The following is a 19,531-nucleotide window of genomic DNA, read 5'->3' as shown; positions in this document are numbered from 1 at the left end:
AAATATGAATAAGTAATAAAACGCAAAATGGGATAACATCCCTTTATTGTTTTTTCTTCTTTCAGGACATCCCTCCTTTCTTTGTATTGATAATCCGGGAGAGTTTTTTGTAATTAACTGGCTGGTATTTCCAGGCAGGAGGGGATTTCATGTAGACAGCGGTGCAGGAGTTGTTTACCCATCATGCACTTCCACCTAGAGGGAGGCTTGCAGTTCCATCGGGGCCTCACAGAAGTAGGGTGCAGAGAGGCAGTGTGAGGGGTGGGGGGGATATTTGGGCTGCTTGCTAATGGCTTCCAGGAGCAAGGATAATGGCAGCACAAACACTGCTAGGCTTTTCCTTCATCTTTTCAGTCTTTTTTGTTTTGTTTTCGTTTTCCAAACATAATTAGCAGAGGGGATTAATTTGCTGTGAGAGAAAACACAACAGAACAAAAAGAAAAAAATCAGTAAACTGCTACCAGTACGACCGCAGAACTGTGCCGAAGCGAGGGCACGCTAACGCTGATGGCTTCTTCGAGAGAAACAGGGCAGTTAAATCCACGCCGACTTGGTTCTCATTAGGGGAGTGCCATCACTGTGCGAAATGTTTTAGGGGTGTCAGTGGCTGCACCCCTGGAACTCACAGCAGAGGGGTGCAGTTTACCCACATTTTGTCTACATGTTTGAATTCCCCAAAAGGAAAGCTCTTCATGTTCTGAAGACAGAGCACCTTGTAGGAGGATGGCTTTCTCAGTTTTGCATGAATTAAGAATTAAGAAGTGTGTGAGACTTGTAGTGGGAAAACCTGCCTTTTGGGCGCACGTGAGCATTCTAGAACCTGCGTTCCTAATGCTGTAACGCTCTTGCATGAGGGGGTAGAGTTCACAAGGGTGAGGCAAGCTTGTACAGCTGGCTGTCCCAGTCGGGCAGTAAAGCACAAGACTGAGACCTTGGGGCTGCCCCATACTCACGCAGAAGCAGTGTCCAGCGTCACACTTCTACACGGGAAAGTGTAGCAAGAGCGCTCGCCCTTTCACAGAGACCCGCCGCGTATTATCAGGATTCTCAGTACCACACCGCGAGAACAATCACGCCCCCCTTTCACAACGGCGATGTGGCTTCAAATCAGGAATGACATAATTGAGACGAGGCGTTAAGGACGGCCATTCACACGGCGAGGCGTGATGAGGCACATGTTCTCGCTCTCTCCCCCGGCTCCGCTGACATTCACCTCTATGCACAGACTCACAAAACAGACTCACCCTTTTATAGAAACAGCATCCATTTCCACGCTCAGCCTGCCCCTTCCCAGCATCCTCCAGTGCATTCCAGTGCCTTCAAAAACTCTCAGACTCCTACAGCTGCTTTTTTCCAGTTTCGTTTTGTTTTAAGTTATTATTGGTTTGATTAAGCTAAAGCTCTGACAACCTAAAGGCTTGGAACAGAGCAGGATTTGTGTCTGTGTGAGGCACAGTGAGACCCCCTGAGTCTCATTAGATGGCAAAAGCTGAATGTTACAGTTAGGAGCAGGACAGAAAAAGAGAGGGTGTCTTAACCCCCATCTCTAAATGAGCAAAACCAAGTGACTCAGTTGGATACGTAACTGACGTATTGATACGTTATACAGCAGGCTACATATATAGTCTACTGTATATATATACATATACAGCCTACTTTAAAGAATCTAAAATATAAGATGATTTGTTTTGATCCTGTTTTTTGGTAACTGCAATTCCATTTTTGTGTTATTTCATAGTATTGACGTCTTCACTATTATTCTTAAATGTGGAAAACAGTTCAAATTAAGGATAAAAGTTATGTCCAAAGTTTTTACTGGTAATGTGCATGCAGCACTTTTTTGCTGTGGCCATACCTGACCAGAGCTCTCTCCAGGTGTAATGCAGTCTGATTCTGCATTTCTTCTGATAGCAGATCAGCTTGTGGATCACCTGCACACACCGCCTGGAAACACACGCACACAGACATGAATTCAAGCATGCATATGCACATACACACAAATGCAGTATGAAAAACACACACGCGCACACAAACACACACAGACACAGACATGAATGCAAGCATACATACATACACACAGACAAGGCAAGCATGCATACAGACAGAGTGAACGAATTTTTATTACTACAACAAATACAAACAGTTGCATAAGAATTTATTGGCCATAAATTATACAACCACTAGTGATTATGTTGTTTTTGAAATATCACAGAGGTAAACAAAGGGTTAACAGCTGAAAATCAATTTCTCCTGCTCTGTCTCTACTTAATCTTTTTCAGTATAGAGAGAATGTAAGTCATTGCACATGATCCAAAACATCAGCAAAGTTTTATTTTTCACAAAACTGCAGCTTGTTTTTGAAATCTGGCCCAAAAAAATATATCTACTCACTTTATGTGGCATAATTGTAACTACCAGTCTACTCTCAAAAGTGCATTCACTTATTTAGATTACGCAAATAAATTTAATTCAAGAAACCTCTGTGGTTAATATATTTGGTAAATTTAATCTATCCCATAAATTAAAAGAACAGCCTGAATTTTAATTAATCTCAATAGGCAAATTTTGGAAAAGCCCAAACCTACACACACATTCCAGCACAAATCATTGACTCCAGCCCTTGCACTGACACAGCCAATGGCAAGACTCACACCAATGAAATTTTTTTGGCTAAGAGGGATGTCATGTGACAGAGTGCCCTTACATGTAGAGGTCCATGGGAAACTCCTTCATCATGTGAGTGACAATGAACTCCACCATCAGATCTGGACAGAGAGAAGGAGAAAGAGAGATGGGGGGCAAGAGAGGAGAAAGAGAGAAGAGCGAGATTGAAAAGTGAAAAAAGCATAAGTCTTATCTTAAATAAGATGAGTCGTTTCAATGAGGTTGAACCCAGTTCAGTTTATTGCACAAAAACCTGTTAAGGAGAGCTCATGGCAATTGGTGAATTCGGAGTGATAAGGCTGTATCGATTAGGGTTGGATTTTATCAGCCAAATAGCTTATGCCTCTTCACCAGTATGGCTGCTGCATCTGTGATTTTCAGACAAAATCTAACCCCTGTTTTTTTTAAAACTAGTTACCAAGCTAGAGAAAATCTCTCTCCATTTCAGAAACTGGCCAGCAAGCTATAGGAAATATCCCTCTCTTTCTGAAACTAGCAACCAAGTAACAGAAAATATCCTTACATTTCTGACAGTAGCCACCAACCTACAGCAAATATCTCCCCCTTTCTGAAACTAGAAACCAAGCTACAGAAAATATCCCTACATTTCTGACAGTAGCCACCAAGCTACAGCAAATATCCCTGCCTTTTCTAGTGGGACCCAGGACTACGGCACTGTAGTACGGCACTTTGTTTGCCAGCCCTTCCATGTGACATTAGTGCTTTGAATAGACCAATCAGTGCAAGCTCCCCTTTGACAGGTTTCAGTCAATAGCCGGGACAGCGTTATACCTCGTTTCTACAGGTAATTGGTCTCCTGTGTTCGCTCCCACTCGGCTCCCTCATGCTCAGTTACACCCCTGTCTGGCTCTGCCTCCGTTAGCTTCCTCTGGCCTTCCTAACCTCCAACCTTCAGAAAGGCAGGCACGCTCTCACCTTTGATCCACTCCTCATGGCAGATACCTCTCAGCTGTGCCTCTTCATGCATTTGAGTATGACAGGAAAACCTGAATTTATCAGCTAGCTTCCTAGACAGACATGGTTGGACTCAAACAACCTGTTTGACGTTTGACCCAAAAATAAATTTAAGTGGTAGTCTTTTTTTCTCTTCACAGACACAAGTCATTCCATCACCAAAATTAACTTCATTAATTTGGTCTTTACTGAAAAAGGTAACATTCATCAGTAATACATTTACTTGTTAGACAGAGACAAATGGTGACTGAATCCAGGCCATAGCATTATATACATGTATGTAAAACACAAATCCTTGTGAGCTGCATGTGAATGTAAGAAAGGTGCTACATTAATTATTAATAATAATAATAATAACAATAATAATAATAATAACAACAACAACAATACTGAAAGGTCTTATGATCAAAAAATAAACACAACATCCATCCTGCTGACAGTCAAAATGTAAAGTGCATACTAAGTAGCATGAACATACAATATACCATACTGATTCATTTTAACTGTGCATCTGCAAAGACTAGCCCAGTACTGTCCAGTGAAGGGACGGAGCAGCAGTGTGGTGTAATGGCTCTGGAACAAGGCTTACAAGCAGTGAGTTAGAGACGCCATTACCAGACAGGGAAGCTAGTACTAATGGACAGAGCGTCTAAGCTATGTTAATCACCCTGAATAAGGAGAACTAGAAAAAAATCATCATAATGTAATGATAACAGATGGTGACTGTGCTTCATATACATTTATACAGCACCCACTGCACTAACACTAAAGAGTTCAAAGAGACCATGCATGACATCATAAGAGTGTCTCCTCTCTCAGACTGGCATTCAGGTCGTGTCTTTACATTGTAACTTCAGTAAGACAAAACACATTAGATTACTCTGTTAAGACTCATGTTGCAAGACAATATTGCAAGATATTAAAAAAATCCCAAAGAAAAGAAATGGCCTTTAAACTGAATGAAACTCTTTTAAAAGTTACACGTTTTATTGAATCAGTCCTATTGGAAATTCCTGCATCTCTTGACTGGGGGAAACTGATCCAGAACCACACACTCCAGGTCTGAATTCAACCAGAACTGCACACACCAAAGCAACAAGCACCTTGAATGGCACAAACCAAAGCAATACCCACCTAGAACCATATACACCAAGGTTAAATTCACCTAGAACCATATACACCAAGGTTAAACTCACCTAGAACCATATACACCAAGGTTAAACTCACCTAGAACCGCACACACGAGGGGTCTGGAGGGGATGTTCTTGTCAGCTGCCTTTTTCCTGTGTCTCATGGGCTGTAATTGACACAGAGCAGAAATTAAACACACTGAACACACACACACACACACACACACACACACACTCTCACACACATTCACACACAAACGCACACTCACACACACTCACTCATTCAAGCATGCACACATACTCGCTCATATACAACTTCACACCAAGCAAACAGGTTCATATACATATCAGGCACAGCCAGACACCCACCGCAATCACACACATACAGCCCCCACAGATACGACTTTGCTGACGGAAAATAGCACTCCAGCATACACTTTCTATTTCAAATGTACAGGAGTCTCAGAATAAGTTTCCATTCTCCCTTAAAAATTATTTTCACCAAGTCCCCCCCCCCCCCCCCCCCTAAGATCTGAGACAGCTTAAAGGACCCGTCTCCTTTGCATTAAGGAACAGAGAAAGGCCTTGGTTTCCTGCCGAGCCTGAGCCGCTTGGTGGTTTCAGCCGAACAGGGAACGAGTCTGACTGCTGAGCAATAACAATCCCCGCTCCATTTCACTGGCGGGAAACAACACCATCAGCAGCCATGTTATTCAAACACCCCCCCCCCCCCGTTCCGCTCAGTGCATCACTATTACAGATGCACGGCCTGGAGGCCTGTATCGATCCTATAGGGCAGACAGGCATGGCAGGACAAGGGGCGTGTCGGGTGGAGATTCACGTCAGGGAGAGAGAGAGAGAGAGAGACAGAGGGACGTTTATAACTCTGTTCTCTCCAGCAGTGGGTTCCAGTCCTGGGCATGGAGATCTACTGCCAAGACCATAATACATTCCTCATTTCAGGAAGGTATGAACCACCTGGCAACCACTTACAATTAAACTAGCTGCATGCTGACTCTATTCCAGCAAAAATACAGCCAACCTTAACTCAGGGTGAGAAAAGCCTTTTTTCCGACATGAAGACGAAAGCATTTATGCTGTTGTTGAAACCTAGGCAAAAGTGTGCTTCGGTCTTTGGATCCAAGATATCCCACTGTTCAATGAGACCATTTTAATTACAACACCTCAACACCACTGTAGAGCAGGCCTCATTTTTGTGAACAAGTGACTGGCTTGACTGTCTGTGTTTAAAAGGTAAAGCCTCCCCCCTTCATCCTGCAGCAGTGGGTGATGTATGGGGATATGGAAGATCGAGGCCACTGATCTCAAATCTCACAGAGACCAATCAGAGACCAACCCCAGCACGGCGGACTGACCATTCTGTGCAGGTTGACTCTGAAATTCATGTTGTCATCGTGGAGGAAGGCGTTGGCATACTGGTCCTGCAGAGCACATGGGGGGGAAGAGAGAGAGAGAGAGTGCTGAGAGAGAGAGAGTGCTGAGAGAGAGGACTCTACCCACCTTGTGAAAAAGCCCATTTTTTTAGATCAAATCTGGCATTCAGCAGGAGAAGGATTAGTCATAGATGTTAGCGTATCTTTAGCACCTCGCTACCAGCACATGCCATCTCCAGCAATTTGAGGGCTGATTTCTAGATGCCGCAATCAGAGTGAGGAAGCTGAGGGAAAGGGGGAGAGGAACAGTCCCTAATGGGGGGGGGGGGGGGGGGGGGGGGGGGGTAGATAGCATGGGTGGGGAGGCAGAGCACAATGGGTGGGTGGGGGGCGTAGTGGAGACACGACAAGGGTGTTGGCAGTTGAACATTGGCCTGGGGTTGGGGGGGGGTTGACAGATTGAGGTGGGAGGGGAATGTACCTCTGCGATACAGGTGAGGATGATGAGGCAGAGTCTGGCACTGTTGAGTCTGTGTTCATCTGCAAACAGAACGGGGAGGGAGAGAGAGAGAGGAGAGGGAGAGAGGGAGAGAGAGAGAGAGAGAGAGGAGAGAGAGAGCATGTAAGGACAGGCAGAGGCGAGCCCAGCAGGGGGTCAGTAAACTCTAACAGCAGCACTGAGAAGACTGGCCCAGACCTCCCTCATACACCACTCTCTAGTTAATGTAGACTGCCTGTAAGACTGTAGATTCCAGACCAACTTGAATTGACTTGATCTTTAGATTTTACATCAACTGGGACTGACTATAAGATTCTATAAGATTATATATTCTACATTCCAGGCCAAATGGTTGGTGACTTTTCACCTTTTTTTAACCATTTCTTTTTATGTTGTGATTGTCAAGATGTGTATGTGTAGGCATATAGTATATACTGGTGTGTGTGTGTGTGTGTGTGTGTTTGTTACACTCTCTTCCTCTCTTCAGACCTACATTCTGGAAGCACCTGGGAGCTGTGAACAGAATTTCCGTGAGTAAGGAGTGTAGGTTCTGCCCTGTTCCTTCCAAACAGCCTCTGTACTAAAGACGCTTACTGTGGTGTACAAGCATGGTGTGCGTTCTTTACAGGGTACAGCTTCTGTTAACGAGGATGTCCTACTGAAGTCATGCTTTAACATCAACCGATTTGTTCTTTCTATATGCAAACACCACCCATGGCTCTGATTTGTGAACATGCCTTAAGATGTGTTTGCTTTTAACAACCCCTAATATGTAGTTAAGTCCCAAACATACAGCGGCTCACAGAAGCCCTTGTGATATAATGTTCTGCCAGTTTGTGATCTCCAGATGAGCCTTGCCTTTGGTGTCCTGCATGACGATGGACGAGTATTTGAGGAAGGTGATGAGCAGGTTACTCGTCTGGAGGTTTGGGTCCAGGGGCAGCTCTGGAGAGTTCATCACTGCAATTAAGAAAGGGACAATGGGTGGGGCTCATCAATGACTCAGCAATTTGAAATCAATCACAATGTGTGTCATGGTCTGGTGACTGGTTCAAACAAGTCAAGTGACTGAGGTCTGAGCTCATGTGGTTTGTGCCACCCTTTCTGTGGTTCATGAAGGCTTGCGCTCCCATAAGTAGCGAATATGAAGTTTGAGTTCTCAGCGGTAAACAGAAAAGCAGGCTCACTTCTCTGAGAGGAGGACAATTTTACCCACATTCTATGAGAGTATAATCAAAATCAAGATGGCCACATTCAGAAGAGTATTCAAGCACCCTTTTCAAAATCTTCCCATGTTTACATTTTGTCATTTCTCCTATAATATCCAGACTGCCTAATATTCAGGGGCTATATGAAGACAGCTTTTAATGTGACACTTGTAAGATGGAGAAGTATGACATCTATAAGATAAGGCAGCATGGATCATACAAATGAACAGGGCTGTGGTTCAGTTTCTTCAGTTTTGAGGTATTAGATATTTCAGGTTACAAAGGGGCACATTTAAACCAAAAAGAAGAGAATTTGTTTTTTTTTTTGGTTGTTCCTGTTGGACACAAACTGATTCCGCATCATTACACAATCATGTGTCAGGACAGGACACCATAAGACAGTTTTAAAGCGTTAACTCCGCCATCACGTAAACCAATGGAAACAAAATCCATCCTGTTACATGTGACACAACGATGTGCAACTCCAAAAAGAGCATCACATCCACCTTTTAATTATGCACTTTCTGAGTTCAATTTATTTGCCCCCTCAAGAGGAAAGCAGTCCTTATCCTCTCACACTTGCATAACTTCATGCGAGGGGTTTGGTTTGGAGGCCCTGACTGGTGTGATGAATTATTCAAAGGAACACAAGGCTTATCAAATATGGATGATTAAAAAAACATTTTCAAAACACACAGAGAACCAGACGTACTACGCTTGTAAAAGTTTCTTTTCAGGGGCTAGGAGGGTGGGGGGTGTGCTCTTTCCTGGCTTTGCTGAGACATCAGCGATAATCTTTGTCTGAAACTCGGAGACCTGCCGAACTGAGGAGGTGTGACGGTGCCCTCTGTTGACTTAAACGGCAGGTCACAGGAAGCTAAGCTGAACACCCGAACAGCATAAAGAATGCAGTCTAAAACAGTCTAATATTCCTTTGGCAGAGCACCAAGTGGAACAATGACCATGTTAATATAACAGAGGATGTTACTGCTCCACCAGACACCCTGAGACACTCAGACATTCTTCAGAACTCTTAGGAACAGCATGATAATGCTGCACTTCTAAACCATGTATCTTCACTGGTTTCCACGTGAACGATACTTTGATGGAAATTAGTGGCTTTAAATAAATTGCAATTGATTAAAAAATTAATACAAAGAGGAAGCGTTTTAAAAAAAGTGTGTGGGGTGGGTCATGTGACCTGTGTTACACTCTGGTTGCTGGATATTTATATTGTTTGTCAATTATCATGAATCGTACTGTGAGAAGACGTACAATAGCTATGCAGTCATTGTAATTTTTATCTTTGATGTACTTAGCTAACTGCGCCTATGATGTTTTAGACATTTTGTGTGACATGACAAATGTAGGCAGAGCTACTCAACACTCACTGTCGAGGGAGGGTGGAGTCGTGCCCAGTGGTGTGGTGGGTGTGGTGGGGACAGGGGTGCTGGGCGTGGTTGCGATGTCGATCTCGGGGTGGCTCTGTGAGTGAAAAGAACAGGTACAGGTTCTCGGCAAAAGCAGAAAAAAACAACACAGAAAAAGTGGAATAAAACAACAAAAGTGTAAAACAACACTCAAGAACTCAAGTTTCAGGGTAACTTAACACTGGCACAAAAAAGAAGAAGGAAAAAAAGAGTCACATATTCATTATCTTAGCCAGGAACAAAAAAGAAGCGTGTCCCATATTCCTCATATCTTCACACGTTTGGCAGTACGTCTCCTCACTTTTTTCAAGCAGCAGCTGTTGTTTTTGTCTTTTCTTTTTTAATAAGCTGTCAGCACACCTACACCATACACCACGCACTAATTATTACTTTTCTCCCAACAAAACCAAAATGAAGCAGACATACCGCACGTGCAGACGCTCAGCTGAAGTACAAGGCAGTGTATGCAATTACTGCAGTCACAAATAAAATTCACACATCCAAAAAGTTGGTCCCAGTACACCAAGCTGCCTTGCTACTGTGTACTTACATAGTAACTACAGTGTCTTTACACATTATGGCTGAAACAACCAAACAAGACACAAACAGGTCTAACAAGTGTAAGTGTAAGGTAATTACGTGTATGTAGAGATATACAGCGTATATGCTGATTCAAGTGTAAGGGCTGATTCAAGTGTGACCTGGGTGCGTGTGTAAGATTTTTCCAAACTCACTTGTGCGAGCACAGTGATGAAGTTTCGGTTGAGGTGCACGGCCTCGTACAGGGCCAGGAGAATGGCCTCATTGGTCCTGCAGAAAGGCAGAGAGAGACCCTGATTACCAATGCTCTGGGGGGAAGCCAGGTTCCCCTTACAGCGGGAACTCAGCCACTCACACATCAAACCAATACAGCCCCAGCTGACCTCAACAGTGACATCATACACCAATATGTACTTTTCAAAAGCTCAGAAAACAGACCATTCATACTCATTAAGAGAAATCAAATTGGTGAGAGAAAGTATAAAAGATTTGTCAATGTTTGAAATAAATCATCAAAATTCTGCCTGTAAAAACTCTGGCTGACACAGACTAAAGACAGCAACTTATACAACATTACACAACCACAACAACAGTCTACATTGCTTTATGTTATCACCATATCACCATTCCGACAGCAGCCAAAGCAAATCCTTTGTGAAGTGGAACACAGGGTCATGAATTTTGCAGGTGTGGCATCAGAGAGGAGAAGTTAGCAGGGGGCCTATGGTGGCGAGACGTGATAAAAGTCCTCCTTTGATCTTGAGCTTGTTGGTTAATATAAGATTTGTCTCACTGCGAGCTCTGCTTGAGCTCCTGCAGGTGTTCAGATGGGTGAGCTCCTAATGACAGGACGAGAGGGACTTGTCTACAGCACTCAGCGTGGGAGACGTTATAGATCCTGTGAGAGGTGTCCAGGGAAATCGAGACAAGCATTCGTTTGTTTGCTTGGGTTTTTTCTCTTGCTAATCCTATTATGACATCACAGGACATGAGATGGTCACCTTGAGGTCAGAGGTCACATTCCAGTGCCATAGATAGGCCCAATCTGGCCACCCAGTCTTCCCTGAAGTCATTCCAAATAAAATCTACTTTGTGTGCACAGCAGCAGAGACCCTATGTTTATCACCAGATCCAACACTGTACACATCACACATTTTTTTTCACAAACGTATCAATACATTTTAAAAATCTCTCTGTGATCTTGATTAAAAAACTGACACACGAATGTGGTTTCCAACTACAGCTGCATGAAACTGTACAAACTCATCTTCGTGACTTACTGCACGGAGAGCTTCTCCTCGGCATCGGCGATGAACATACTGCCAACCTGTGGACACAAAGGTACTGCAGTTAGTAGGGAGGAAACCAGAGGCCAAAGCATCCAATGTTCTGCCAATGGAATCTAATTAATCACAGTGAATCCAATTGAATCCAGCTGAGCGCAATTAATAACCCGATGCTAAAACTCATTATATATCCACATAAAAAAGTAACCAGTTTACAAGCTGTTGGGAGCAACGTTATTATTACTTTTGCGCCGAAAGACAAAACGGTTAATGTAATAGATAACAAAAACGATGATGCCCCCTCCCTGTAAGTACCATAATGACACTTATTCAGAAACATAAACGACCCCTAATGGCTCTTGCTGCTAACGCATACATAAACACAACCCCCACCCTTACGGTGCTGATTACATTGCACTTTACAGCCTTGGATAAAGGCTAAACAAACAAACAGGGAAATAATAATTACTCTGACGTAAATTGATAAAGCCATGGAGTTCCACCCTCATCCCGGCACATAAGACTTCTGAACACTCGTGAAATACACATGAACGCAGACATTCTAAGGTGGAAGACAAACGACGATTGCCAGCACACTGAACGCAGTGAAGGAAACTCTGTGGTTGATGAATGGTTATGCGCCGTGTTGCATCCTTCCTTCCTTTCTGAAAGACTTCAGACTGAGCAGGAAACCCCTCCGCCGATCTGGCACACAACCAACTGACAGCAAATGCTGCTTGTGTAGTTATTCAGCAAAACAGCTGGAGGGGGGAGGTCGGCCACAGGGCGCTCGAACCGCAATCTGCCCCGCCGCCTGACTGAGGCCGATAATGCAGTCCGGAGTGCATCTGCATACAAAACCGGAGCCTCAACCCCCACCGCCAGAGAGAACTAATCGCACCCGATTCCTAATCTAATAAAGGGGCAGCGTCACGGTCAGAGCACTTTAAAAGGTGGCCAAAAGGTTGCCGAAGCACAGCATGCTGGGAGAGGTCGAGCACAGTTTCCATTTTAATTTCATTCCTGAGCTGTATCAAAAAAATAAAGAAATGTAAGTAAAGTTGGAGTTATTTATCGAGTAAGGACCTGATAAGAAGTGTATTCTATTACTTTCTGAAAGCTCTTTCTCCAGGGCTTTGAGGAGCTGGGTTTGTCAGACAGCTCTTACCATGTTGGTGAAGGCAGAGAAGAAGCCTCCCTGGTTTTCTTCCTCCTTGTCTTTGTACTGCCTGGGGGGAGCAAGCAGATTACTGTGATGCACTGGCACTAACACACATACAGTGGGCAACTTTCACAAACACATAATGGCTGTCATTCACAAGCACACAATGGCTATTGCTCACAGACAGGCAGAGGCCATCTTTCACAGACATGCAATGGCTTTTGCTCACAGACAGGCAGAGACTGTTTTTCACAGACACATGATGGCTATTGCTCACAGACTGACAGAGGCCATCTTTCACAGATGCACAATGGCCATCACTCACAGGCACATACTGGTTATCTTTCACAGAGACACAATGAGCATCCTTCACAGACACAGCAATCAAGTTTTTCACAGACACACATCAGGCTGGCCATTTTTCACACACACACCTTTCTGTCAGATTTAGTGCAACATCCTTTCAAACAGCAAGAAATGGAAATTGTCTCTCCCTTTCTATTCAAGCTCTCCAGCTTGCATCAACAACAAAGTTGAAAAGGTGGACTCTGAACAATCATGTTTTCTCGAAACCCCATACCATTCTTCAATATGCCACAGAATATGAACAAGCTTATCACAGAGACACATTATTTGTCAAGTGAATGTTCTCTTTATAACAGACCAGTCTATCTCAGTGAAAGCCGATTTCCTCCATAAGGAAATGTCATAGAAAGGAGGGAGTGCTGAAAGCCATGGCTGTTTTAAATGCTGGGGAGCGCAACTGAGAGCTAAACACTTGAGAGAAGGCAAACAAAAACACCTAATTTCTCTCGGCAGGATGCCTACCTGTTATACTCCGTCAGAGCCTGAGAGATCACCAGCCCCATTCCCTAGAAAGAACCGTATCAGTGTCATTTCAACAGTGTAAAAAAACAGCAACATGCCCTTCACCTCAGAAACACACTCTACATTCCTCTCATCTCCCAGGGCAAACGATAGATCATAACAGCATCAAAGGACCAATTACTCCCAATCTGTTCCACCTTGGTGGTGGAGAAACGGCTGGAATACTGAGGCCTATTAAACCACAGGACAGAAACGTGACTTAGAGCTGCCAGTCGAAAAGAAATAACAAATATTTCTTTTTTTTTTTTTTTTAAACACTGAAACTTACATCGAGAGTTGTCTCATCGTCCACTATGGACAGCTTTACAATGTAGGGATTCACAGACTGTGGAAAAAAAAATACATATGAAGATATGCATAACATCAACATGCAACAATGTCATATTTCATTTTAAATGAAATGGTGTCAGGTGAGATTCACTCAAACCCACAGTAGTCTGTTAGAGCCAGGTGAAGGTGTGCTGGATGAGCATAAAAAACTCTCTTAAAATAGGCCGTACATCAGGTGACCTGTTGAGCTCAGACACACGGAGGATTTGCCAGGACCGCTCACCTCGTATTTCCTGTAGTTGACCAGGAGCGCCAGGAGGACCACGGCGTCGTACCCGTGCTGCACTCTGCTGGGGGTGAGGGAGAGAATCTGCAGGGGTGTAAGGAGAGCTTGTCAAAACCTAGCGTCCCCGCACAGAGCAGTGGCCATCTGCTGTTCTGTACGAAACACCGTTACGGCAACCCCTGCCAAACCGTGGATTTCACCACTGCATTTACGCTACATTTTTGTCAATCTGATGCTCTCATCTAGAGCAACTTACATAGGTTCCAACTTTACCCATTTACACAGCTGAATAATAGACACCATCGACTGAAAAAATACAATCTGTGGATTCCATGTATCTGTAGTTTTGTGCTGGCATGGCATTTTGTCAGCCGCAGTTCTTGAGTTCTGCAGTACAGAGCACCGGGTGTAGAAACACAACTTTCGGTGGAAAGTACGAGACGTACAAGACTGGTGTGGTGGAGCAGGGGAAGCAAGCTTGCGGACAGCACCAGTGGTGTTACCCGAGCAACAAGCAGGCCACTGACAACCTGCAAGGTGCCTGAGAGTGGTGAGACGAGGAAACCCCTGCTGATTTGCCTTCCCCTACCCTCGGCAGAATGAAGCTAATGTGCTCCACAGCTGTGGGATCCTGGTGAATATCTGCCACAGAGCCAGTTTTCAAACCCAGGCCAAGTGGTTAAGCCTGCACTGAAGACAAGTGCCTTGTAGACTGCAAGCCCTTAATGTCTTGTTTTATGGCTTTTTATTATGTTATTTTAACATTTATTGTGTGCTTTGTTATTTGAACATTTACTGTACAGTATTATTTTACTGTGTGCTTCATGAACGCTCAAGCAAAGCAGCTGGGCCCTGGTGACACGGCTATAGTTTCCCATCAGCCCTCGGGAATGGTGAGGGTTCACTCTGCACACAACACCCCTGTTCAGAGCAAAATGATCAGATTCACTGGGGAATGTGCATGGGGCAGCGGTCAGAAGAATGGGAGGCTGCAGTCAGGCCCTCGGGCAAGGAGATTCGCATCACTACAGCTACATGAATGTTTTACAGGGTATGTGAAACTGACTGCACTGAAGCAAATAAATGATGATAATAATATAATGACCGAAAAAACAGTTTCCAAACAAAACATATTTATTTGATGCAGCCAGGGGCATATAATTATATTCCATTCAGCATTAAAATGTTTCCACTAACATACTCTCCTCTGCTCTGGGACAAGCTGAGACAGACCACATGGTCTGATACATGCTTGCTAGTCAGCGTAAAACAGCATCTGCCTGCTGCCGTCTCTGAACTGTGAGCATCATTCAGGAGCTTCTGTTTGGATCACCGATTTAGCAGATAGCCTTACACAGAGGTTTTTTTTAATTAAATATCCAATCGCATCGATGGATAGTACTGAAGTGATCTGAGTGAAGTGCTCTGCTTAAGGGTGCAACTGCAGAGGTCCGGGCTCAGCTCCTCCACCAGCGCTCTCACACGGCCACCCTGTTTACCTGTAAAATGGCTTCGAAGATGCTGTTGATCATGACGTACTCCAGGATGGTGTTCTGGCTGATGTTATCGGTCACCTGAAGAGCAGTATGCACATCAGGTGAGAGAGAGAGAGAAAGAAGGGGGGAGAGGGGGAGAGAGAGGGAGAGAAGGGGGGAGTGGGGGGGGGAGAGAGAGAGAGAGAGAGAGAGAGAGATAAGGGGGGAGTGGGGGGAGAGAGGGAGAGAGAGAGAGAGAGAAGGGGGAGTGGGGGGGGGGAGAGAGAGAGAGAGAGAGAGAAGGGGGGAGTGGGGGGGGAGAGAGAGAGAGAGAGAAGGGGGGAGTGGGGGGGGGGGGGGGGGGGGGGAGAGTGCATTCAGGCAGAATATGTTAGCTTGGATGCCTGCACACTTGCTAACATTTACACATACACATTATGACAACACTAAAAGGCTCAATGGGCCAACTGCTGGCCTCACAGGATAAGAGTCATATATTCCAGTGAATGACTACGTATTGATCTTGTGAACAGTGCCATAAAATGTTTTATAGAGTGTATCCATTGCAGCTCCTGTTTATACGGTATGCTGGTATTTTTTTAAACCTTGATCCTTTATGGATCCTCACCGTCACCAGGCAGAGCAGCAGCTTGAGACACAGACTCTTCAGACTCTCTGACCCCTCCCCACACAGCAGCCCATCCAAACTCTCCATCAGGTCCTGCAGAGCGGAGATACACACACACACAGATCCCATATCAGAGTTTACTTACAGAGACAAGAGACCCAAATCAAGGTTTATTTAATAAGGCAGATCTCAGAACAGCTTTCAATTACAAACATGGACACAGAATCCAGATCAGCTTAACAACAACCCAGTAAAAGCAGTCACTCACAGACACAGGTCCCCGACCAGGCTGTGCCTAAAATTCCATTCTTTACAGTAATATTACACACAATTACACACTTTTTTGCAGACTTGCACACATGCTCAACATAGCCAGCTGGTAATGGTTTTTAATGGGTTATTGCACAATATTTAGAGACCTTTATCACATCCTTTATTATACTGCATGAATGACATGACGTGTAATAAATAATCCGGTTATGTAATATTGTGTAAATGGTCAACAAGGGCCGAATGAGTTTGGCAGGTTGATTTTTAGCCTCTGAGGACAATGATTAATGGCATCAACACCAGCAACTGAACCATCTGTCATGTAAGTAAATAGAGATCAAGGATCTAGACTAAGACCATTATTATTATTATTATTATTATTATTATTATTATTATTGATATTGGATCATGCTTAATTTTTGTTTTTTTTTCTCCCTACAGATCCAAGATCAGTATTTTTTTTTACAATCATAAAGGAGTCAGTTCAACAGCCACACTCCTTTTGGCTTCTCAACACAGGTAGTTTTACATGAGCTGCATTTACATTCAGCCAACACTGTAAATACCCGAAATCTCAGGTAATCAAATTCAAAGCCCTGAAATCCAATCAGAGTAGTGGATGCGGTGGGATGCACCTAGAACAAGCCTGGGCCTCACCCCCCCCCCTTTTCAAAAAAAAAAAAACAAAACACTTTAGACACATTGTTATCATTTACATCTACATTAATGCATTTTACAGATGCTTTTTCTTCCCCAAAACGACTGACAAGTGAGGCAGAGTATAACACAGGCAAAAAGTCATATAAGGAGTCGAAAATGTTAGAAGCGCTTCATAACCAAGTTTCAATAGTTGGCCAGGCAAGGGAAAAGCTAGCTAGTGGAGATATCGGTCATCGGTTATCAAATTACATTAGCGTGTTATTGTAGACGTGTTCAGTGATAATGAGTCAGAGCACCGGTGCGTCAGTTCAGCCACGCCCCGCACAGGCATGCTCAAACACAGGTGCGGCTCACCTTCATGCGCAGCTCGGCCTTATCGAACCCCATCAGCATGTTGATGATGTCAAAGCCCGACGTCGACTTGTTCTTCTGGTGAACACCGCGAAACAGAGCGCACAGAGTCTGTGGTGATTTGGGACAGGGGCGGACAGAAGGAGGCAAACACAAGATTAGGGTTAAATCAGGTCATTCCCGCTTGGTTAGTACATGTTATATGGGCAGATGCAATCTAGGAAATCTTAAAAAATTAACTCAAAGCAACTGTAAAAGTTTTTCAAACTCTGGTCTAACAAGCTATGTCTGTGGTGCAACATAATTTACAAAGTTGATTTTATCAGTTAACATGTTTAACATGTAACATATAAAATTACATCACTACATGTTTATACTAGTCTTAACATGTAAAATTAGCTTTGTAAAAGTGTTACAAGCCCTTGTCTGACAAGCTACACCAGCACATAATTGTGCCTGTACAACACAGATGAGGTGTTACACGTTAAAGGTCCGACCCAACAATGTAGATCTGCACATCTGCACTGCACATGCACATGAAGTGCCAGACATGACCGCACTCCAAATGGTCCTGACCATTAATTGCAGCAATCAACTCACTTCAACCCACCAAAAATTATCCCTGGAATGCATCCTTTAAAACTGGGTGAATGTAATCATTCTTGGATCTGTGGCTCTCATTATGCGAATAATCCTATAATTTAGCATACCAACCAAGGCCATCCCAGACTGCCTCAAGGAGCACACGACTGGCAAGAATAGTTAGGAGAGAAAGAAAAGCAGACACTGGAAACTGTGGATCGCTGCTGCCCCCTGCTGGCTCTCACCTGTAAGGCATTGACCACTTTAATCTGGTGCTCCTCACTGAGGGCCTGGATGCAGTGGTGGAAGAGGCTGTTGATGTTGTCCTTGATCTTCATAACTTCGTCTCCGTCCAGAGACTCCAGCTTGCCCTCCAGGTACTCCAGATTCACCTGTTGGGGGAGGGGGGTGGGGTGGTGATGCAACACAACATGAGGTGCGTTCAAATTAGCAAACAAAGGCAAACGTTTGTGAACATTTTCAAACAGTTTTCCGTCTGCTTTGAGCGAACGTCTGCAAACACACACAAACAGTCTGAGGAGGTAGTTCTCAGCGAACAGACATGGACGCTGGAATAAGAGAGATGTGTGCCCAGTTATCCCAGAAAATGTAGCATAGTGGTTAAGGAGCAGGACTTGTAACTGAAAGGTCACAGGTTTGATCCCCGCTGGGACACTGCTGCTGTACCCTTGGGCAAGGTACTTAACCCACAACTGCCTCAGTAAATATCCAGCTGTATAAATGGATAACGTTGTAAAGAACTGTAACCTATGTAAGTCGCTTTGGATAAAAGCGTCTGCTAAATGAATAAATGTAAATGTAAAACATATGTAACTCTTAGATTTTTATTTAATCTTCTTACAATAATTCAAGCGGTTAACTTTATCAGTTATGTTGATATGTTTTCTGAAAACCTCTTTTTTGTATGCCACCGTTATCAATCCTTAGCGCTAGCTAAGCAATTGCTCTTTGCGGTCGTTAGACTAACTAGCATACATCACATACAGCTAAAGCGTTATTTGAAACGATACCTTGGTTGTCATCAGTAGCCTAGAGGATTAATGTTGTCAAAGTATGCTGACCTAGCATAAAAACCGAACAATTTGGAATGTTCACAGAAAACCATTCAAATTTAAAAGTTGAAAGAAAACCCATTCGCCTGGAACGTTCGCCTCAGTTTGCCGAATTTGAACACACCTATGATGTTAAGTCTCAGCTCAGAAGCATTGTGGAATAGTGGCGTCATGCAAAGTAACGGAACCAATGACAATACATTATTCACATTTAGCAGATGCTCTTATCCAGAATGACTTACATAGGTTAAAATTTTTCTATGTTATCCATTTATACAGCTGGATATTTACTGAGGCAATGCTGGGTAAAGTACCATGCCCAAGGGTACAGAAGCAGTGCCCCAGCAGCGAACTGAACCAGCAGCCTCTCTTATGAGCCCTGCTTCTTACCACTACACTACACTGTCACAGATTAATTCAAGTGTAACCTTCCATAAAAAGAAAAAAAAGCTTTTCTTTAAATATGATGAGTTGAACCACTTTATCACAAGTTACTGCAAGTGTACTGCAACTGTGAAAATGGCTCATCTTGCACTTCTGGAAGAGTTATCTGATGCAGCATTCAGGCAAAGGAGAGGGCTGAAAGCCTGCTGCGAGCCCTCTGCCGTGAACACGAAACGGCTAATAAGTTGTAACTGATTACAGGCTAGAATTCAATTAAGTGACTGATTAAGTCACCCAATGCCGCATCCTTCATAAAATTCCCAGAAAGGACTCAGTTTAGCGGCCAGAGGACACGAGAGGGAAGACGACCCATCGC

General features: G+C 43.9%; 1 protein-coding gene across 1 annotated transcript in view; it reads right to left on the bottom strand.

Moving 5' to 3' along the window:
• Nucleotides 1–19,531, bottom strand: part of armh3 (armadillo like helical domain containing 3) — a 56,541-nt gene that overhangs the window by 30,187 nt on the left and 6,823 nt on the right. Inside the window, exons 4-20 of the mRNA XM_036551124.1 lie at nt 17,944–18,090; nt 17,120–17,227; nt 15,836–15,928; nt 15,232–15,306; nt 13,730–13,816; nt 13,445–13,501; nt 13,117–13,160; nt 12,295–12,355; nt 11,121–11,167; nt 10,035–10,110; nt 9,262–9,355; nt 7,521–7,622; nt 6,645–6,703; nt 6,146–6,211; nt 4,867–4,936; nt 2,705–2,765; nt 1,856–1,944 (exon numbers count right to left, since the gene is read on the bottom strand). Coding sequence (XP_036407017.1) covers nt 1,856–1,944; nt 2,705–2,765; nt 4,867–4,936; nt 6,146–6,211; nt 6,645–6,703; nt 7,521–7,622; nt 9,262–9,355; nt 10,035–10,110; nt 11,121–11,167; nt 12,295–12,355; nt 13,117–13,160; nt 13,445–13,501; nt 13,730–13,816; nt 15,232–15,306; nt 15,836–15,928; nt 17,120–17,227; nt 17,944–18,090 — 1,336 coding nt within the window. The remainder of the gene's footprint in view (nt 1–1,855; nt 1,945–2,704; nt 2,766–4,866; nt 4,937–6,145; nt 6,212–6,644; nt 6,704–7,520; nt 7,623–9,261; nt 9,356–10,034; nt 10,111–11,120; nt 11,168–12,294; nt 12,356–13,116; nt 13,161–13,444; nt 13,502–13,729; nt 13,817–15,231; nt 15,307–15,835; nt 15,929–17,119; nt 17,228–17,943; nt 18,091–19,531) is intronic.

The sequence above is a fragment of the Megalops cyprinoides genome, chromosome 1 (genome assembly GCF_013368585.1).
Source record: "Megalops cyprinoides isolate fMegCyp1 chromosome 1, fMegCyp1.pri, whole genome shotgun sequence".
Lineage (NCBI taxonomy): Eukaryota > Metazoa > Chordata > Actinopteri > Elopiformes > Megalopidae > Megalops > Megalops cyprinoides.
The sequence above is the reverse complement of the archived record's forward strand: the minus strand, read 5'-3'. Positions and strand labels throughout refer to the sequence as shown.